Source organism: Bos indicus, chromosome 5 (genome assembly GCF_029378745.1).
Source record: "Bos indicus isolate NIAB-ARS_2022 breed Sahiwal x Tharparkar chromosome 5, NIAB-ARS_B.indTharparkar_mat_pri_1.0, whole genome shotgun sequence".
Lineage (NCBI taxonomy): Eukaryota > Metazoa > Chordata > Mammalia > Artiodactyla > Bovidae > Bos > Bos indicus.
The window spans coordinates 10,364,993-10,388,433 of NC_091764.1; the positions used below are offsets into that span (position 1 = coordinate 10,364,993).

General features: G+C 36.6%; 1 protein-coding gene and 1 long non-coding RNA gene across 3 annotated transcripts in view; one reads left to right on the forward strand and one right to left on the reverse strand.

The window, feature by feature from the left end:
• Positions 1-20,192, forward strand: part of PTPRQ (protein tyrosine phosphatase receptor type Q) — a 234,588-nt gene extending 214,396 nt beyond the window's left edge. Inside the window, exons 39-44 of the mRNA XM_070788855.1 lie at positions 469-603; positions 1,036-1,161; positions 1,992-2,140; positions 5,617-5,752; positions 15,271-15,394; positions 15,641-20,192. Of these exons, the coding sequence (XP_070644956.1) occupies positions 469-603; positions 1,036-1,161; positions 1,992-2,140; positions 5,617-5,752; positions 15,271-15,394; positions 15,641-15,678 (708 nt within the window). The 3' untranslated portion in view covers positions 15,679-20,192. The remainder of the gene's footprint in view (positions 1-468; positions 604-1,035; positions 1,162-1,991; positions 2,141-5,616; positions 5,753-15,270; positions 15,395-15,640) is intronic.
• The window catches only part of LOC109558939 (uncharacterized), an 85,626-nt gene that overhangs the window by 45,615 nt on the left and 16,570 nt on the right, over positions 1-23,441 (reverse strand). The gene's annotated exons all lie outside the window — the stretch shown is intronic.

Genomic DNA, 23,441 nt, shown 5'->3' on the forward strand with positions numbered 1-23,441 from the left:
AATTCCATCACTTTTTAAAAATTTACACATAAACTTTAAGAAAAATCCATAGATGCTACTCACGTGGCATGCTTACATTCCAGGTGAATAGACCGAGTTTTAGAACGACTTGATAAAATGTACAAGAGCTGTCATAACAGGGTGGAGACAAGTCTCAGGTCCTACAATAGTTAAATGAATCTTCTTACTATCTCCACATTATTCTTGGTTTTAAGCTCTGGAGAATAATTACTAATACCATCATTTATGTAGATACTTTCTTGCAGGGATAGAACAGCTAGTTGTATACTTACATTATGAGGTTTAAATTAATGTTGGAAATTTTGAGTATCTTTTAGCATTCAAAAATATGCAGTATTTTAGAATATTAGGTAATCTTACAACTAGTATGTTTTTCATATCTCAAAAGTTAAAATATATATATATATATGTAAATATTGATGCAATGTTGTAATTATATCATTCTAGGGCTACTTATGTCCAAATGAATTTATTGCTACTCAAGGTCCATTACCAGGAACAGTTGGGGACTTTTGGAGAATGGTGTGGGAAACCAGAGCAAAAACATTAGTAATGCTAACACAGTGTTTTGAAAAAGGACGGGTAAGTTATTTGAAAAGCTCTTCACAAAACCTTTACTTTATGTTTGTGTTAATTTATGTGTGATGTTGGGTTTCCCAGGTAGCCCTAATGGTAAAGAACATGCCTCCTAAAGCAGGAGATGCAAGAAATGAGAGTCCAATCCCTGGACCAGGAAGATCCCCTGGGCATGGCAACCCACTCCAGTATTCTTGCCTGGAGAATCCCTTGGATAGAGGAGCCTGGTGGCCTACAGTCCATAGTGCTGCAGAGAGTCAGACACGACTCAAGTGTCGTCACATGTGTGACGATTTTAGCTAATACTCTGACGTATCAATGACTGGGGCATGTATAAGGCAGTTGTACCTTAGTAGCAATAACTTTGAACTATATATATATATATATATATATATATATAATGGTTCTTGTAACTGGTGAATTTTCTCTTGACTGCAGATCAGATGTCATCAATATTGGCCAGAGGACAACAAACCAGTTACTGTCTTCGGAGATATAGTGATTACAAAACTAATGGAGGATGTTCAAATAGACTGGACCATCAGAGATCTGAAAATTGAAAGGGTAAAAAAAAAAGGAGGAGGGGAAGTCAAACATGATAAAAAATATGAATGATCTAAATGTCTAAAGTAAAATTAATTTCTAGACATATTTCTGTATATTCAGTAATGCTTTTCTTTTATCTTCAAAAGAGAAGTTTTGAATTGGCATTTGCCTTCAATATCTATGTCATTATGTTTAATTCCAAATTCCTTAAAGTTTATATTAAACAAGGAAGGCAACAGGAGGAAACAACTAGATCACTAGGTTTATCTTATTTTATGAAGAAACTGTAAAATTTTATTTAAAACAGGAATTTCTGAAATCACGTGTCTCTATCTGTATCTTAATCATTGGATTTTCTATTTAATCCAGAACGTATACAGAATCAATAACATAAAGATCCCACCTTTTTTATGTAAATACCTATACACATAGAAAATGATATAAGGACCTTTATACTTTCTAATATTATCAGATACCCAATACCAGTGTTATGAATAATTTGTGAGTGTGTTTATTTAAGTTGTTAGGTCAAAACTGTTCAAAATCTACTATTCTGGTGTTACAACACGTTACACTACATTGAATATAAATACCCTGCATAATCATCTGTTTTCAAGATTTGAAACAATCATGCTCATCGTCTGCATTCATACTGAAAGGTAATTTTCTGTAGTGTAGCAATAGCAGAAGACTTCTCTTATAGGAAATCAAGAAACCACAGCTTCTTTGTTTTGTAAACTATCATTTTAAAAGATCACCTTGAAAACCTGGGGAGTCAGCTACATTCAGACTTTGCTGTGATACTTAAATAACTTCATCATGTTTCTTTAATATGTCATTCTGTCTAGCATGGGGATTGCATGACCATTCGACAGTGCAACTTTACTGCGTGGCCTGAGCACGGGGTTCCTGAGAACAGCGCCCCTCTAGTCCACTTTGTGAAGCTGGTTCGAGCAAGCAGGGCACATGATACCACACCCATGATTGTTCACTGCAGGTAAGAAAGGTTTTCAGAACCTTTTATGAAATACTCGAAACGGGATTTAAACCCAATGTGACCTTTATGTTATCATGACACTATTGATTTTCTAGTAGAATATTAATATAGATTCAATCCAGCTTTTAGTTGTAAGATATTTTACTAGTTATAACAAATCAAGATGTAGTTTTATAAAAGGTTAGATGCAGAGATCAAATGAATAATGACTGTGGCTAAAAGGAAGACAAAATATATATCCTGGTATAAGAATTTTTTTGACATCTTTACTGGATTATACCTCTCAAAATCCTTAAAATATATAAAAAACTGTAGCCCACTACTGATGTGAATGAGTCTAGGAGTGTAGAATCTTTTGAGTTTTATGAATAATCTCTTGATCCTTCATTATTTCAATTGAGATTAGTCTACTATAATAACTTAAACTTTTTTGTAAAAACAACTTCTGAGATTTGAGTTACAAAGAATAAAGAAAATGAACTTTAAAGTAAAGATCAAATTAAGTGACCAACCCAAGCATGATTCCAAACTTTTGCAAACTATTCAAATATCTTTCTTTGACCTAGCTCTTTGAACATGATAAATATAATAAATTAAGGTTTTCACTTTTATTTTCATTGGTAATTTATACCACTGAAACACCAGTAGTCCCCCTCAAAAATTAATAAAGCTCACAATTGTTTAGAATTCAGAATTCTGGACATACTGATATGATTTATGCTTTCTAACATGTTATCTAAATTAATCTCAGCATGAGTCTCTTCCAACAGTTGTAGTTTGCAAACGAGAGAAAAAGTGGGTGATAGACAATACTGTTTTATGATTCTACTTACATGAGGTACCTAAAAAAGGGGTAAATTCATAGAGACAGAAAGTGGTTTCCAGGGACTTAGAGAAATTGAGAGTTACTGTTTAATGGGTATAGAGATTCTGTTTGGGATTATGAAAATAGTGTAGAAACAGATATTGGTAATGGTTGCAATGTGCTTAATGCCACTAAACTGTGCATTTAAATACAGTTAAAATGGTAAATTTTGTCATGTATATTTTGCTACAATAAACATCTAAGTAATGATTTCAACCACATTAATAAAGTAATTATTACTTATAGTAACTCCAAAATCAATTGATGGATAAATATTCTAATGGGGATATACTATAATTAATGTAGTTAATATTTAGGAAAATATTAATCCATCCAGTTTTTAAACTTTATTTAGATGAAGAAACTCAACACATAATTTAAATGAGTCTACATTTTGTTTTCCAGGAATATTTTAGATTTTTTAAGTAAGAGTAATACATACAATACATTATGAGATATCTTTTCACATTTAAAAACATATAAAATTAAAAGTAAAAGCCTCATTCTTACCTTCCCAATTCCATATACTCTCCATACACAGAAAAATTTTAACAGACTGGAATATAGTATAAATACAGTGACATTTTGCTTTTCAAGTCAGTGATTGATTAAATTGGCATTACTGATGATTAAAGTGGATAGTAAGCTGCCTGTAATGTCTTCCTATTTTATATATACACTGCCACTGGATTATAATCGTGGATTTAAAAATTCACTAGAAAAGTAAAGTACCTTCTCTCTTTTAGACTCAAAAAGTGTAGCCTCATCCTTTGCGACTTATAGATAAACATGCAGGAAAAAGTATGCTTATATTAATAATCTTTAAGTATCATTTCAAAACTTTCTCCTAAATGATCATGCCCAACCCCAACTTCTCACCTTAACTTTTGACCTATACTTTTAGCTTACAGTTCAACATGACAACCTATTAATAAATGACCACAATATTCTAAAAATGTGTCCAAAACAGAATGCTTGGGCCCATCTCCAAACTCACTTCTTCTCATCCCATCTTGGTCAACAGCAGTCCATTCTGCTTGGCCCAGAAACCCAACACTCATCCTCGACTCTCTACTTCCTCTCACATGCTACATCCGTTCCAATAGCAAATACTCTGATCCCTGTGCCCCATCACCTCTCCACACACTCACCCCACCCGGGTCTCCTTGCTTTTCTTTGAACATGCAGAACACCCTCCCACTCGGATCTGTTCTCTTCCCTCACCTTCTGGCCACAATGCTCCTCTCCCGTGTACCAACATGGTGCACTTCTAACCCCATTAAAGTTTCATTATCAGAGAATCTTTTTCTGATGACCCTGTCCTACCTTATCACCTTTTATCTCCTTAATTTTTATCTCTCACCATAGCACTTATTGGGCATCCTATGTGACGCAAGTGGTAAAGGATCTGCCTGCCAATGCAGGAGATGCAAGAGATGCAGGTTCGATCCCTGGGTTGGGAATATCCCCTGGATTATGAAATGGCAACCCATTCCAATATTCTTGCTTGGAAAATTTCATGGCCAGAGGAGCCTGCCAGGCTACAGTCCATGCAGCTCCTAAGAGTCGGACGTGACTGAGCACATACACACAGCACTTATCGCCACTGGGCATACCTTATGCATGTTTCTCTTTTGTGGATTCCCATCATCCATCCTATAGAATCTAAACTCCATAAGTATCAGAGACTCTTTGTGGTTCGCTCCTGTACCCCAGATGCCTAGGGCAGTGTCTGACACTCAAAGTATACTGAACAATGTAATGACTGATTACTCTGCTGGGGCATATTATGTGTTATCATGTTCAGAGTTATGTTGTGATGCTATTTCTTAGGTTGACTCATAGGCACTGTACACAGACAACTATTCTTAACCTACAGAAGTAGTTTCTGTATTGTTTCGTATTTTTCAAAGTGACGGTTGTAAGACTAGGTGACCTTTCAAATGCCCTTTTTTCCACATTTACTTCCTATATTAACCATTTAAGTACATAGGAGTCTTGTCTTTCTAATTGGAATTTCTGAATAAATCTTGTCAGGTTTATCAATTAACAGTTTATATGGAGCACATACTGTCCTTCAGTATTAAACTAAATTCTTAAAAGGAAATCGCTTTCCAATGTCATTATCTATGGAAGGGAAAGGAAATTCTAGGGAAAGTGAATAAGAACACACAAGAGTCTATTTATCAATACGATGTAGAAGAAGTGCTATCTGGGCTAAATAGTTGACATTTTCCATGTTTAGCATCCCTACTTGTAACCAAAAATACATTCAAAGTTTCTGGTGTTAAGAATTTTCAGTGATTTTTAAAAATATTTCCTGTACTTCTCCAACTACACCTCTTAAAATGTTATGAAAGAAGAGGAAAAGTTCAACTGGTTTAAAAAAAAAACTCCAATATTTGATAGCGTGTTAAAGATAATCATCTTACTCCTTCTAAACAGTCTTGGGAACAATATATGTACAAAGAAACTCCAAAGAAAATCCACTTCCAAATAAGAAAAGAAACTATATGTAATTTATTGCTACCATAGTTTATCTTCTTCATCACCATCCACATGAACAACCTTTTTGCTGAATAATTTGCATGTAATTTCACTCTTCCTACAGTGCTGGAGTTGGAAGAACTGGAGTTTTTATTGCTCTGGACCACTTAACACAACATATAAATGATCACGATTTTGTGGATATATATGGATTAGTAGCTGAACTGAGAAGTGAAAGAATGTGTATGGTACAAAACCTGGTAAGACGATCTAAAACTGCAAGCAGAGTCAGCTCGAGAATTTCTCCTGGGAGGACCTTAGTGGCACCAGTCCCATGGACGGAGGAGCCTGGTTGGCTGCAGTCCATGGGGTCGCTAAGAGTCAGACACGACTAGGCAACTTCACTTTCACTTTTCCCTTTCATGCATTGGAGAAAGAAATGGCAACCCACTCCAGTGTTCTTGCCTGGAGAATCCCAGGGATGGGGGAGCCTGGTAGCCTACTGTCTATGGGGTCACAAAGAGTCGGACATGACTAAAGTGACTTAGCATAGCATAGCATAGCATGGCTACAAAGCAGACACTCTTTTCTTATGTTATAAACCTCTGGGGTGGGGGCGAGGGCTTGGGGCTGGCAGCTGATGGAGATCATAGGAGAACTGACCCACATGTCCCAGTCATCTTTCAGCACCGTTACTGACGACTCATCCTAACTTGTTTATGCTGATAGGCATGTAGAAAATAATTCCTAAGAGAGATTTGTCTTTAGTGTTTGGGAAGCACAGAAAATGAACCAGATTAATTTCTTTCGTAAACATGCTAGAAGCTGTAATTGGGAAAAGTTTAAAATATTAACTATGATGTTGGTCTATGTATTTCACTTGTCCGTATTTATCCCTTTTGTATATCAGTACTAATAATGTTTGTTACAGAATATCATCAACTATCTGGGAGTCTTTGTTTGGTTGTTTTGGTTTGGAAGCAAAAGTATTTTTAAAATCTAGATTTCGGTCATAAAAGAAATGTATAGTATAATGGTAATGAAACTGAGGCTCCTCTGCTGAGTGTCTAGTAGGAGGTACTATACTAGATCATTTTCATGTATTATCTCATTTAATTATTTGTAAAGCAGGTCCAATGAAACTAATCAATAGGCTGGGTATTACCAGCTCTTCTTTACAGATAGGGAAGCAGATGTTCCAAAAATTTAAATGATATTCAAAGGTTATAAGTGTCAGAGCCAAAATTCACACCCCATTCTGTCTAATTATACTAAGATGTTCTTCTCATATCTTTGGATTGATATTTTTATACTATACAGATTTTTCTCATAGTAAATATGCAGATCTTCTATAATGATATTTTCTAGGGTACCAACTAGAAAACATAAGTGGCTATATAGCCGTTTGAGGTGGGAGAAAACCAGCTCTTTGCTAAAATAAGTTTGAGAAAATTTCTTACAGCCTCTATGCTAATGTGCGTTGACATTTATAAATACAGAGCCCTTGTGAACAACATTTCCCGAACTTATATGACTATGGCCTCCTTGAACCCTTTTGACCCCAAAACATGTAACGCCAAGTCATGGAACATTAATGCTCTTAGGAAGATATGGCCCTAGACCAGAGACAACCAAACTTTTCAAAATGTACATCCCTTTGAGGAGAAAAGTTTAAGCATTCAATTCCTGGGCTTCTCTGGTGGCTCAGATGGTAAAGAATCTGTCTACAATGTAGAAGACCTAGGTTCGATCCCTGGGTGGGGAAGATTCCCTGAAAAAGGAAATAGCAACCCACTCCAGTATTCTTGCCTGGGAAATCCCATAGACAAGGGAGCCTGGGAGACTATAGTCTGTGGAGGTGGCAAAAAGTTAGATGTGACTGAGCGACATACACGTACACACATAAAAATACATATATATATATTTTTAAATTTTATTTTATTTTTTTCTTTTTTCTTTTTTTTCTAATTTTATTTTTAAACTTTACATAATTGTATTAGTTTTGCCAAATATCAAAATGCACACATAAAAATACATATATATTTTTTTTTAATTTTATTTTATTTTTAAACTTTACAATATTGTATTAGTTTTGCCAAATATAGAAATGAATCCGCCACAGGTATACATGTGTTCCCCATATATATTTTAAAAATGTAGTTTGAGCCATTATGTATATTATAAAGTATACACAAATAAATTGAAAACCATGAGTTAAAGGTCAAATAAGAAATTTTGACAACTTTGCTAATAGTGATGGCATGGCTCAGTCCATAATCTGTCTGCAATGCAGGAGACCTGGGCTCGATCCCTGGGTTGGGAAGATCCCCTGGAGAAAGAAATGGCTACCCACTCTGATATTCTTGCCTGGGGAATTCTACGGACAGAGAAGCCTGGCAGGCTATGTTCAGTGGGGTTGAAAGAGCTGCATATGACTGAGGACTGGAATGCCAAAGTGGGAAGTCAAGGGATACCTGGAGTAATAGGCAAGTTTGGCATGGTGTAAAAAATGAAGCAACGCAAAGGCTAACATAGTTTTGCTAAGAGAACACACTGGTCATAGCAAACACCCTCTTCCAACAACACAAGAGACTACTCTATACATGGACATCACCAGATGGTCAATACCAAAATCATATTTATTATATTCTTTGCAGCCAAAGATGTAGAAGCTCTATACAGTCAGCAAAAATAAGACCGGGAGCTGACTGTGGCTCAGGTCATGAACTCCATACTGCCAAATTCAGACTTAAATCGAAGAAAGTAGGGAAAACCACTAGACCATTCAGGTATAACCTAAATCAAATCCCTTATGATTATAAAGTGGAAGTGACAAAGATTCAAGGGATTAGATCTGATCGACAGAGTGCCTGAAGAACTATTGGACGGAGGTTTGTAACATTATACAGGAGGTGTTGATCAAAACCATCCCTAAGAAAAAGAAATGCAAAAAGGCAAAATGGCTGTCTGAGGAGGCCTTACAAATAGCTGAGAAGAGAATAGAAGTGAAAGCCAAAGGAGAAAAGGAAAGGTATACCCAACTGAATGGAGCGTTCCAAAGCATAGCAAGGAGAGACGAGAAAGCCTCCCAAAGAGAACAATACAGAGAAATAGATGAAAAACAATGGGATGGTAAAGACTACACATCTCTTCAAGAAAATCAGAGATACCAAGGGAACATTTCATGCAAAGACGGGCACAGTAAAGGACAGAAATGGTATGGACCTAACAGAAGCAAAGGAGATTAAGAAGAGGTGGCAAGAATACACAGAACTGTACAAAAAAGATCTTCATGAGTCAGATAGATAACAATGATGGTGTCACCATTCACCTAGAGCCAGACATCCTGGAATGAGAAGTCAAGTGGGCCTTAGGAAGCATCACTGCAAACAAATACAGTGGAGGTGATGGAATTCCAGCTGAGCTATTTCCAATCCTGAAAGATGATGCTGTGAGAGTGCTACACTCAATATGCCAGCAAATTTGGAAAACTCAGCAGTGACCACAGGACTGGAAAAGGTCAGTCTTCATTCCAATCCCAAAGAAAGGCAATGCCAAAGAATATTCAAACTACCACACAATTGCACTCATCTCACATGCTAGTAAGGTAATGCTCAAAATTCTCCAAGCCAGGCTTCAACAGTACATGAACCATGAACTAACAGATGTTCAAGCTGGATTTAGAAAAGACAGAGGAACCAGAGATCAAATTGCCAACATCCACTGGATCACAGAAAAAGCAAGAGAGTCCTGGAAAAACATCTATTTCTGCTTTATTGACTATGCCAAAGCCTTTGACTGTGTGGATCACAATAAACTGTGGAAAATTCTTCAAGAGATGGGAATACCAGACCACCTGACCTGCCTCTTGAGAAACCTATATGCAGGTCAGGAAGCAACAGTTAGAACTGGACGTGGAACAACAGACAGGTTCCAAATAGGAAAAGGAGTACGTCAAGGCTGTATATTGTCGCCCTGCTTATTTAACTTATATGCAGAGTACATCATGAGAAATGCTGGGCTGGATGAAGCACAAGCTGGAATCAAGACTGCCACGGGAGAAATATCAGCAACCTCAGATATGCAGATGACACCACCCTTATGGCAGAAAGTGAAGAGGAACTAAAAAGCATCTTGATGAAAGTGAAAGTGGACAGTGAAAAAGTTGGCTTAAAGCTCAACATTCAGAAAAGGAAGATCATGGCATCCGGTCCTATCATTTCATGGCAAATAGATGGGGAAACTGGAAACAGTGACAGAGCTTATTTGGGGGGGGGCTCCAAAATCACTGCAGATGGTGATTGCAGCCATGACATTAAAAGACAACGCTTGCTCCTTGAAGAAAAGCTACGACCAACCTAGCCAGCATATACATTACCATATGTAAAATAGCCAACAGGAATTTGCTGTATGGCTCAGGAAACTCAAACAGGGGCTCTGTAAAAACCTAGAGGGGTGGGATGCAGAGGAAGATGCGAGGGAGGCTCAAAAGGGAGGGGCTATATATATATCTATGGCTGATTCATGTTGAAGTTTGACAAAGAACAACAAAAGTCTGTAAAGCAATTATCCTTCAATTAAAAAATAAATTTAAAAAAGAATCAGAAAAAAAAAAAAAGACATTACTTTGCCAACAAAGGTCCATATAGTCAAAGCTATGGATTTTCCAGTAGTCATGTCACATGATGGATGTGAGAGTTGGACTGTAAAAACTCTCAGTTTGGCTGAGAGCCAAAGAAATGATGCTTTTGAACTGTGTTGGAGAAGACTCTTGAGAGTCCCTTGGACTGAAAGGAGATCCAACCAGTCCATCCTAAAGGAGATCAGTCCTGGGTGTTCATTGGAAGGACTGATGGTGAAGCTGAAACTCCAATACTTTTACTACCTGATGTGAAGAACTGACTCCTTAGAAAAGACCCTGATGCTGGGAAAGACTGATGGTGGGAGGAGAAGGGGATGACAGAGGATGAGATGGTTGGATGGCATCACTGACTCGATGGACATGAGTTTAAACTTGCTCCAGGAGTTGGTGATGGACAGGGAGGCCTGGTGGGCTGCAGTCCATGGGGTCACAAAGAGTCGGCCACGACTGAGTGACTGAACAACAAGAAAGTGACTAATACTAATGTTATCATTAGGTATTTTCAAAAGATAAAATATATAATTAGCAGAAAATAATTGTTTCAATAGTGGTCTTAAAATATATATTTTAAATTATTTATAGTTTTTATAAGTGATCTAGCTCACTGAGAGATCTGATTACATTGTTGTAATCACCTCATAGTATGGCTATAAGACAGTTATTCTAGGGGTATGAAAAATGTCAGTCCTGCCATTTTCTTGTCATTCATTTGTATTTTGCTGATAAATAATAGCTATGACCCCGAGTCTTTTTGTAGGAATCTTTTAAAGCCACTTTCATTATGTAATGGCTAGGTAAAGCTAGGTCCTGTCATCCATATGCATTCCTTTAAATGCTGAAAGGGAACACATGAGAGAAGTAACACTCTTCCCTTACAGAACTTTAGAAATGGACTGTGACTTGTGGCCAGGCTCCGTTTCATGAGTATGCAATCTATTCAAACTCATAGGTCCCCACCCTCAAAAGGGCCTTGCACTTGATTTGATGCCTGCTGTCACTATTTTGAAAGTCTTTTATTAATTTTGAGGAAAAGTGTTAGTCAACTCTTTGCAACCTCATGGACTGTAGCCCACCAGGCCCTCTGTCCTTGGAACTCTCCAGGCAAGAATAATGCAGTGGGTAGCCATTCCCTTCTCCAGGGGATCTTCCTGACTTAGGGACCAAACCCTGGCCTCCTGCATTGCAGGAGGATCCTTTACCATCTGAGCCACCAGGGAAGCCCCAGTTTTGACGAAGGAAGCTCACATCTTCACTTTGTAGTGAGCCCCACAAATTTTGTAGCGGGTTCTTATCCAGGGATCTTTTAAGGGCTTCGATATCAATACAACTATTAGTGATTATTAAAACATGAGAACAGGATAAATAGCTAACATTTTCCTCCATGTTCTTAGGTGTACACATGTACGTGATGAGCAATGTTCTGGGCACTGATCAAGATGGGTTGACTTTCCTGGATGAGTTAAAGGATGGGAATGAGTGAGATTTCTTTCATTCTAGAGAGTAGATTCAGTCTTTAAATAATAAAAGTTGGATTTTGTCTTGCTGTACAGCTTCGTGGAACCAAACTTTGTAACAAGTGTGTTCAAGAATGCCTGTGAATAATTTCACACAATTTAGTACTCCATATACTCTTCATACCAGAGAAGGCAATGGCACCCACTCCAGTACTCTTGCCTGGAAAACCCCATGGATGGAGGAGCCTGGTAGGCTGCAGTCCATGGGGTCGCGAAGAGTCAGACACGACTGAGCAACTTCTCTTTCACTTTTCACTTTCATGCATTGGAGAAGGAAATGGCAACCCACTCCAGTGTTCTTGCCTGGAGAATCCCAGGGACGGGGGAATGTGGTGGGCTTCCGTCTATGGGGTCGTGCAGAGTCGGACACGGCTGAAGCGACTTAGCAGCAGCAGCAGCATACACTTCATACATAAACTTCATACATTGTGCTGGAATAACCAGCCAGAGGAAACTGTTGTAGGTTGGGTAGGGGAATGGAAAGAGCATGAATTTTGGAGTCAGAGAATTGAGTTCAGATTCCAGTCCTGCTAATTTCTGGCTTTGTGACTTTAACTTCCCTAAGCTATTTCTCTTTCATAAAATAGCTGTGTTACACAATTTTATTGTCAGTATTAAATAAAAGAAAGTATCTGAAAGCACCAAGCATGCAGTAAATGCCCAGCATGCAGTAAATGTCTGACAATATAGTTGTGCCAAGTGCTTTTTGGCATAAAAAGGTGGTGGGTCATTAAAATCCTGATAAAGGTCACTGAATCAATAGGTAGAAGTCATGAATATTAGTTGGGATATTTGAGATTAATACATCTTCATCTTCCCTGATGGCTCAGCAGGTAAAGATTGTGCCTGCAATGCAGGAGACACAGGCTCAATCCCTGGATGGGGAAGATCCCCTGGAGAAGGAGATGGCAACCCACTCCAGTATTTGATACAGGAGCCTGGCTGGCGTCACAAAGAGTCAGACACAACTGAGCACAAGGCACATCTTCATCAGTATCCATAAAAAGTATAGGTAACCTTCCCCTGGTGGCTCAGATGGTAAAGAGTCTGCCTGCAATGTGGGAGACCCAGGTTCGATCCATGGCTCAGGAAGATCCCATGGAGAAGGGAAAGGCTACGCACTCCAGTATTCTTGACTGGAGAATCCCATGAACAGAGCAGCCTGGTGGGCTACAGTCCATGGAGTTGCAAAGAGTTGGACACAACTAAGCGATTAACACTTTCACTTCCACCCTTTCCGTAAGAAGTTATAAAATTAAGATAGATCCATGTTTACTAAATAATTAGCCTCCACTTTGTAAACCGTGTAAATCACAATTCTCAGATCCTTGCTTAAAACATGGTATGCACAGCTAGCTGTCTTTCACCTGACTTTGTTCCCAGAAGCGAAGCTGTCTACTGTCTTTTCTCTGTGATGGAAAAAAAAGGGAAATGACCACACCTTGGCTCCAGTCCTTACAAATTAGCATTGCCTTGCACAAGAGTGGTTTCTTATTTTCTCCTATTGCACTTGGGAATGATCCCAACGTCTGTGAAGAACGCTGTCTCAGCACAGACTGCAGTAGCCACGGCCAGGGGTGGGGAGCTGGGAACCTCGGCAACATAGCACCATGAAAAGACGCCCGAGGGCTTTAAGCAAGGAGAACCAAGAGTTCTTTCACTGTGTACCAAGCCGCAGTTCACAGCAGCCCCAAGAGGTCTGAAAGAGCCTTGTCAGAGAATACTCTGCAGTGAGATAATATCCTGAGATACTATTCCTGCCTCAAATAAGGTTAGTCTGGATGAAATCCCTTTCCTGCTCTGGATCTCTTGAAAATTGACTGATGTAAACTCCTGAAGAAGAAGAAAAAAAGAATTATTTTTGGTGCCTAGTTTTTCTTTTTGCTGCCAGATCCATTGATCAATTGATCTATCATCTATCTATCTGGCTGGCCTTCAATCTTATAGCCTTTCTGATCCCCCAGATGAGGAAACCAAACATCAGAAAAACTTAATTCTTACGGTAACAGGACTATCTAGGGTAGAAACTGGAACTGAATTCTTCACTGACTCTTTGGCAATAACACACCACTGGAGAGATCCTGGAACATGTAGCACTGCCCCATGGAGCTCAGCCTGCCCTGCTGGCAGAGTTTACGCCCATCATTCTTTCCAGTGGAGAAGATGAGATCTGGACAGTCAGAACATATCAAATGTGACTTCAAGTTCAAATGTGTTTTTTCAAGTAACGGAAATGATAAATTTACATGAACGCTGTTTTCAAAGAAACTATATCATGTCAACATATTTCTGCTAATAGTATTTTAAAATGTACTGTGTGATGTATATTTTAAAATACTCTTTTAGAATTATCTTGAGAAGAATGTTAACAGCAATTTAATAGAATTTTTATTCCCTTATAACCCTTCCTTTCTCACCAAAATTGAATTATGTAACTTGATCATCCCTCTTACATACAAACTTGATCTCTAATGACTTCTGTATGCTCTCCAAATCAAGCCTGTCCTTAAATGGTAAAGATCGACTAACTGTGAGAATTACATGAGGCTAAGTCAACAAACATTCATTACGCAACTACCACATTCCAGCCACTATTACAAGCAATGGGAATATAGCAGTGAATATGACAGAGTTCTGTCCTCACAGAACCGACATTCCACCAATGAGACGTCTGTGGAAACATTTTGTAATCCACAAAGAAATAGGTATTCCTGATAATGACCAGCGATTTCTGAAGAGTGTCTCAACTAGTGTAATTCCAAAAAGGTTTTGAGGTATAGTTAGCAATAGATATAGCTTCTTAAGATGGTCACTTAGAGGACATTCTATTTAAATCAGTTGTCAGTATGTATGTGTGTTATCTTAAACATTTGGTTATATTCCTTTAAATTCAGGTACCTTTCCTATGTGAAAATGAGGGTGCTTTACTATGATTGCAACCTTAAATAACCTTTGGAAAAGTCCAAACCCAGAAATGCTAACAGGTCATTGAATTATATTGAATACACTTAAAGAATTCAGGTGGTACTGAATCTATTCCAAACTTTAGACGAAATGTTACGCGTCTTTGGATATCTCAACGGTCAACTGCCTTGTATTTAGAGACCAGGTCCTTGACATTAAGTAGGCCAAATGCTGGGTGAGTAACAGAATTGTTAACCATACTCTACACGTGCCTTCGGTGTGTAGATATGCTCAGTCACAGCTTTTGAAACTAAATTTAGTATCTACATTCCAAAAGCCATTCTAACAAGAAAAGTATAAGAAAAATTACTCAATCATGCCCAAAAAGAAAAACATAAACAAATTTAAATAATTTTTTTTTTAGTTTTTATAATCACAGCAAGAAAGAACATATGAACAGTTGGGTATTTAATAACAAGTACTAAGAAAAAAAAAAAAACAACTGGAAGCTACAAAAAACCCCACAGGAGTTCAGCAAACCTTATGTTTGAAATGATAGAAAATCATTTATATACTTGGTAAATTCTGTGCCTTTAACTTAGCTGTTGAACATTTGTTGAATTCATTATTACTTTTAAATGTAAAAAGTACAGCCCCTCCTTGTAAGAAAAATCCCCACCCCATTTATTTATTTAACCACCCTTTCTTTGGTGTCTAGGCACAGTATATCTTTTTACATCAGTGCGTTCTGGATCTCTTATCAAGTAAAGGAAATAATCAGCTCATCTGTTTTGTTAACTATTCAGCACTTCAGAAGATGGACTCTTTGGATGCCATGGAAGGTAAACAGAGGCACTGTATATCAACTTACGAGTTTACCACCTATAACAGGAACATTAATTCAATAATCACCATTTACTGAAAATGGTTTAGAAGCTTGGCTAGCAAACATATCAATTTTTTAATTTCTCTCTAATCCAAGTTAGGATAATAGCCTTTCCATGTACATTATATTTTTATCATGAAACATTTAAATCTTTTGAACTGTTAATATCAATTCTCTCTTATGGCATGTTTTTGTGTTATAGGTGATGTTGAGCTTGAATGGGAAGAAACCACCATGTAAATATTCAGACCAAAGATTACAACTGGAAGATATTTTCAAACCCCAGGGGCCAAAATTATCCCCTTATTCTTCTGATTTGAAATGTATAGCCTTAAGTAAATCTCTATGCTGCCCTTACTGTGCCTTACTAAACTTATATTTTATGAATAGTCCTAGGAAATAGCTAATTCAAGATAGTTGTCTGTTTTGTACAGAATATTATAAACTTAAATTGTTTAAGAAGAGATATCCCAGAGATTTCTGAAGCATTCTGTATTTGGGGAATGAGCCAAATATAAAATTATATTTAATGTTTCAATGTGGATTTTCCCTACATATTGGATTCGATCTTGAACAGAAGTTGTAAATGTTGATTCAGTAGTGTTATTCTGGCCTCCAGGGTGTTGACTTTTCTCGTGGATAACTTCCAGGACTGTCATAATGATCTGTACTTCCATGTATGCTCCTGTGTTTTGAATCCTCTGTTTTATGAGTGCTGAGATACCATCTCATGATCTCGAACAGCTGACAGTAACCCCCCTGACACTCCCCGGATTACTTAGCCTTTATACAACACACAGAAGCTCTTCGGGTACACTTAGGGCTATTTTAGTTGCACTGTAATATTTAACTTGGAAAAACAGAAGGAAAAATTAGTGCGATTGATCATATGAAGTTGTCTGGTACTTTTCTAGCCTGTCTATATCTGTATGTTTTCAGGAACAAGCTGTACTACTACATTGTTGGGTTAAATGTATCAGTATTTGTCCATAGATGTGTATTCAACCTAATAACAGTTTTGAAGGATTTTTTCAGCAGAAATGTATGAAAACAGTAATAAAAAGGTAATGTGTCTCAAGTTTGAAAACCCATGATGTGCTGCTGTGGTGCCAACAGACACTTCTGAATAGACTACATAAAATGGTCTTTATTTCATTTCCTAAGGCTGATTATTGAGGAGTATATTTGGTGGAACTGAACACAAAAAATTAACTAGACCATAGCAAATTAGAGAGTTTTTTAAAGAAAATAACTCACCCTCCTTTTGTTAGATAGTAACAATGTGCTAAGTTTTGAACTATATGAAATTATTGTCATAGATTCAATTAAGGGTCATAAAATAGTATTTTATTTCTTCTATGGTAAGAATCATAGTATGTTTATTTCTGCTGGAATACACATATAGAAAATGTAATGGCCAATAAAATTGAATTTTAAGGAATTGAGTTACTTTGCAGCATGATTTCAGAGGTCCTTATAAACAAAAATTTGATTTTGTATCACATATTAAGATATAATTAGTGATTATCTTAACGTGAAGTATATATGATTACAATAATGTAATGTAGTATAAGTAATATACGATCATTTCCCAAGGTACTCAAAAATGGTAAATAATTTTAAAAATTGAATTTATCACCCAAGAAATTAAATCCTTTAGTTTTCCCAGCAATTCTACTTTCTGCTTTTTAATGGCAAGAGTGTGTAAATAAATATATTAATGCTCCAACCAGAAAGTAAACCAGAAAGTTTACTCTATAGAAAGTTAGAGAAAACAGTAAGAAATGAGGAGAACTCTAAAATACTCAAATTGGAGTAAGAAGTTCTTCAATTTGCTTCATGTGTCACTCATTGAAAACGTGTGGTAAGCCAGTACTTATGAATGTGAACTTTTGTATTCATGGAAGACAGACCTGTGGAATGTACTGGAAGTCTACTTTTAAATGTATTAAATAAGAAATAGTTCAATCCACAAGCAAGTCCATTTTCAATAGTATCTATATAAAGCAGAGTGCAGAATAGAGTTGGCCCCTGTGTATATGCATATGTGCATATAAAACGAAGTTTTGAAACAAAGCCTCCTCTAAAAGAGTGCTTACCAGTCTTCACTGTGCATACAAATCACCTGGGGATTGTGTTCAACTGTAGATTCTACTTCAGCAGGTCTAGGATAAGACCTAAGACTCATCACTTTGAAAGTACTCAAGTTATATTGCTGCTTGATTTCAGGCCATACGATGAATAACGAATCTCTAAAAGACAGGATTAGAATAACTATTTCCACCTGAAATTATTTGAAACATGTCTAAAAAATTCATCTTCATTATATATAACACACCTGTAACAGAGCACCTGTTAAGTGTATAGTTCACTAGTTGCATCACAAAACTAACTGAAACTAAATTGAAATTCACATATTAAAGGTAGCTAAATTTTCTCTTAATCATACTGTGAAAAAGGCTGGTTTACAGCCAAGTGTTATAGGTGGCTACTAAGTGCAAATTAAAATAATGAGGGACATCTGTAACATTTTTAGATCAGATTTGTCAAAATACATTGAAGCATATGTACAATAAATGAGCAACATGTGTTTCATCTGAACCAAATGAAACTGGAGCCTCTCAGAATTGTTTGTCAGAAATGAGAGCAGCTGTGGGTATCACCTCTACTTTCATGCTGCTTTAAAACGCATAATTTTCTTTTTTCACTTTATAGGTGAAATGTATAAGTCTTTTGAAAAAGCTAATGAAACCTTGCCCTCTTCGTAGAGGAGATGGCGATTCACTCTTCACATCTGGTATCAAACACTAGATTTTAAAAATGAAATTGAAGTTCAGCACTCTCTACGTCATGACATTATTGTGATAGGTCCATTTCTGTATGCTAACTTTTTAGAAAACTCATAATAAAAATTTTGATGATGCCAGTAACACAAAATGATCTGAAATTCCCAACTGCCTGATACTAAAAAGTGAAAATGTGGAATAAAAATGTTTATGAAGCATAATCTTGGCTTGCCTTCTTAGGATCACTGTGTGGTAAATGACATCATAAACATGCATAAAGATACCATTTGGAATCAAAACTCATATACCCATCAGTTCATGAAGATGTTCTATGGAACAGATGAGACCACACATATCAAAGTGTTTCAAAAAGTACAAGAAATCACACAAAGATAATTTTTTACAATATTTAATCCTGGCTGGACAGTGTGTATGCTTATCAGTAAGATAACACACCCTGCTTTACGATTGTATTGTACCTTGCGATATTAGTTCCACATTTGTATGTCTGTGTCACATGCACACGTTAAAGAGAAAATTATAGCAGATTTATTGACTTCTGCTAAATAAGACCAGTGATACTTTCTTTTCATGAATGACTAAGAGCATTCCCAAGGAATGTTTGGACTAAAGTGAACAGATAAACATGTATACAAATGACAAAATATGATTTGGAAAACAAATGAAGACAATTTCCATTTCAGATGTTTCAAATGGACATACCAAATCAGTGTCTGCAATACAGTCATTTGAAAATAAAATTAACTCAACAGAGAGTGAAAGTGAAAGTGAAATTGCTCAGTCGTGTCCAACTCTTTGCGACCCCATGGACTGTAAGCTACCAGGTTCCTCCATCCATAGGATTCTCCAGGCAAGAGTACTGGCTGCTGCTGCTGCTAAGTCGCTTCAGTCCAACTCTGTGCGACCCCATAGACGGCAGCCCACCTGGGCTCCCCCATCCCTGGGATTCTCCAGGCAAGAGTACTGGGTTGCCATTTCCTTCTCCAGATGAAAAGCATTATTCTCCCTTGTTAATGGGATTGTTTCTTTAGAATTGCAAGCTTGAATTATTTTCATTTTTACTGAAAGTATTAGATTGAGAAGTCATTTTAGTAAATTAGAAACTTTTAATACTTTTATACCTGATTAATCCTTATAAATTCCTCTAAGATTCTAGATTCTTCTACTGTGTCCATTATCACAGATAAACATAATAAAAGCTTACTAGATGCACCCGAGACCACATTTAGTAACGATGGACGCTGCATATCATAATCACATCACTGAAAGCCAATGAAAAAGATAAAATTTGTAAACCTCACAAAGAAAATAGACCTATTGAGGAGTTCAAGATAAGATAATATCCTGGCTTCTATTTAGAAACAATGCAAGCCAACTGACAATGAAACAACATATTCAAAGTGCTCAAAGCACCACCTAAATTTGATTAAAGGCAAATACAAAAAGCTACAGCTAGTGTCATGAAAGTGAAAGTCCCTCAGTTTATCCAACTCTTTGTGATCTCATAGACTGTAGCCCACCAGTCTCCTCCATCCATGGGTTTCTCCAGGCAAGAATCCTGGAATGGGTTGCCATTTCTTACTCCAGGGGATGTTCCTGACCCAGGGATCAAACCCAGGTTTCCTGCATTGCAGGCAGACTTTTAACTGCCTGAGTCACCAGGTGAAATATTAGAGGCCTTCACCCTAAGGGCAAAAAAAGGCAAAAATGCCCACTTTCACAACTTCAGGGAAGATCTCAAATGTCAACCCACTCCAGTATTCTTGGCTTAAAAATTCCATGGACAGAAGAGCCTGTCACACTATGGTCCATGGGGTTGCAAAGGGTCAGACATGACTGAGCGACTGAGTATGCGCTCACAACTTCTATTCCACATTGATGTTCCTAGTCATTACACTAAGGCAAGAAAAAGGTTTGTAAATGAAGAGACAAAACTGTCTATATGAGTGTAATTATTTATGAGGAAATTCCTGAGGAAACTACAAAAATCACTAGGTATAATAAATAGCTTTAAAACACATTACAGAATATGAGATCAAGATACAAAAAAAATCAATTTTATCTTGACAACTGTAACAACTGGAAATGGTAATTTAAAATGCCATTAAGGATAGCATGAAATGCTTAGAATAAGTTTAACAAAGTATCTGCAAGAAACACACTAGAAACAATACTGATATGAATTGAAGCAGGCTTAAATAAAATTTTTATAATGCATGTCCATGAACTCAGAACATCAATTCTCCTCATACTGATCTATGGATTAAATGGAATATCAATCCCATAAGGCTTTTTTTCTAGAAATCAATAAACTTGCTTATAATTTATATAGAAATGATGCAAAAAAATCTAGACTAGCCAAAGTATTCAAGTAGAATACTGCTGAATTCTGTCACTAACAAAGGTGACAAAGTAATTCAATGGAGAAGACTGTCTTCCCAATAAGTAGTGCTGGAATGACTGGATGCCCATTTGGAAAAACATGAATCTTCATCTTTAGCCTCATCCCTAGCCTATAACACACACACAAATATTAACTTGAAATTCAACACAGACCTAAATGTAAAGCTTAAACTATAAAGCTTATAGAAAAAAAGTTAATAAAATCCTCATGACTTTGGGACATGCGAAGATGTCTTAGAGTACAAAGAAATATAAAAGAAAAAATTGATATATTGTACTTCAGAATTATAACATTCTGCTCTTTAAAAGACTATGAAGAAAATGAAAATCCAGGCCACTGGCTGGGAGAATAGGAGAAAATATTCACAAATGTGACAAGATGCAAGTCCTGGGATTGGTATTCAGAATGCATGTATATTTACAGAATAGCACACACACAAATGGACAATACATGAAAAGATGCTCAACACCATTAGTCCTCAAGAAAATGAAATGCAAATCAGAATGAAGTAACCATGCTAACAAATGATTAAAGTTAAAAATGACAGGTAATATCAAGTCATGCCAGCACAAATTTGGAGAAGCTGGAACTGCTGTGGTATATGGTGCAACCACTCTGAAACAGACTGTTTCTTACAAAGATAATACCCTATGGCCATATTACTCAGTATTGCCACTCCTACTCACTTATCCAAGGGAAGTTAAAATATATTTCCAGAAATGGACTTGTATTAATAGTGCTCTTAGCAACTTTATTTACAATGGCCAAAAATGGAAAGAATCCAAATACCCACCAGCAGGAATGAGCAAATAAGTTGTGGCATTTTTTGACAAGAAAGTGAAATATTGATACACATGAGAAGAGGAAAAATATTCAAAACCATTATACTGAGTGAAAAGAAGACATATAGGGGAATACATACTGGAAGAGTCCATTTAGATGTAGTTCTTGAGAGGGTGAAATTAATCTATAGTGATGGAGATCAACTCAGTGGTACCTGGAGTAGAGTTTATGTGGGGAATTGACTGCAATGGACAAAAAGGAACTTCTGGAGGGTGCTGAAAGTTCTATATCTTGAGTAGGAGAGTTATTTATACAGGTATATTTATTTGTTAATATGTTTAAGTTGTATACATACAATGAATGCTTTTTTCATGTAAATTATAATTCAATATTTGATTAAAAATAGAACAATGAAAAATTATTAAGATATTTACAGTAAGCTACTCATACATTTTTAAAATACAAGCAGTGCATATTTAATGGATTCACTGATTATAGTACGTATGTAAAATCATAAATAGTAATGTAAGGGCATCAGAATCGTGATTTCCTCTGACATGGGAGGAACTCAGGGAGGAAGATGAACTGCCATGAAATCAAGGGGCCCACAAGGGTTTCAAATGCATTTGTAAATTTTGTTTTAAAGTCTAAAGCTTATACGGCCACATAGATTTGTTAAAATTAAGTAATGAATAAAAAACATTATTCTTTAAAGTTTTGTGTTTGAAATATTTCATAATTTTAAAAGTGAGTATAATTTAAACTTTAGTAACTTATTACAATGATGTAAATGTTTATGTACTGTTTTCACTAATCTATCAAAGTATCCTGCTCATCTGCTTGAATGAGGGCAATATGAAGCAAAATGTTTACTTTATTATTTACTCCATTCCCAAAGGACTAGCAATCAGTGTTTTAACATTAAAAATAAAACCTGACATACTGCAAGTGCTTTCCACAGGATTCACTAGTTCTTATTCACCTAGTATTTATAGTTCACTAAAAACTATATTCGTATTCACTTAGTATTTATAGTTTCGGGTGAACTGCCATGGAAGATGTGAATCCACTTGCTGGACTCTTATACTGGAAAACAGAGCTTCATCAGTCTAAGGGCACCACATTCATAAAGTTGGTGCATACTAACAGGATCAACATCTATTTCTCAGAGTTGTTATTTATATTTTAAAGAATACACTTACAATTGTGATATGAATCATTTGCATGAAATAGACTTATAATTCCATTTACCATGAATAATAATAGCTTTCTCTAATGAATCATTATGTGCCAAGCATTCTTCTAAGGATTTTATAAATATTAATCTCCTGACAATTCATGGTAGTAGGTATCATGATTTGCCTTTTACAAATGAGAAAACAACAGCGAAAAAAATGGTTAAATAACCTGCCCAGGTTTACACATCAAATAGGTGAAACTGCCCAGAACTGAAACTGGAACTCTGACGTTAGAGGCTACAGCATCAGCTACCACACATCACTGCATCACCTAGAGACCATCAGATACACAGTGGCTTTGATCTCACCTATTTGGACACAGAACATACATGTGAACGCTCATTACTCTCATCCTTAAGAACAGACGTTTCTGAATATCTAAAATAAGCCCTTTTATGCAAGTTTTTCATGCGATATAGTCAGCCAGTGGTAGTGCTACCCTCTGAATTAAAGTATCACGTTTGATATTCTTCCTGCAATTTGCTGCCTCCTCCAATATGTATTGATTCAAACCAAGATGTACTGTTTTCCCAAATCTCAGGAACTCGTTGCCAGATTTCTCTCCCTAGCTCTCAGCTCTATTATTTTACCCATCCAATTTGGCAGCCTGACATTGCCTATTAAGTTAAACTCAGAAAGTGTTTTTCCCAGTCTTACTCCAATTTTCCAGACCTAAGCCAAACTATGATACTTCCTGCCTTAACACACCCTACACGTTATCAATACCCTGCTTTAGCTCCGGTATTCTCAACAGATCTTATCCTCCACTCA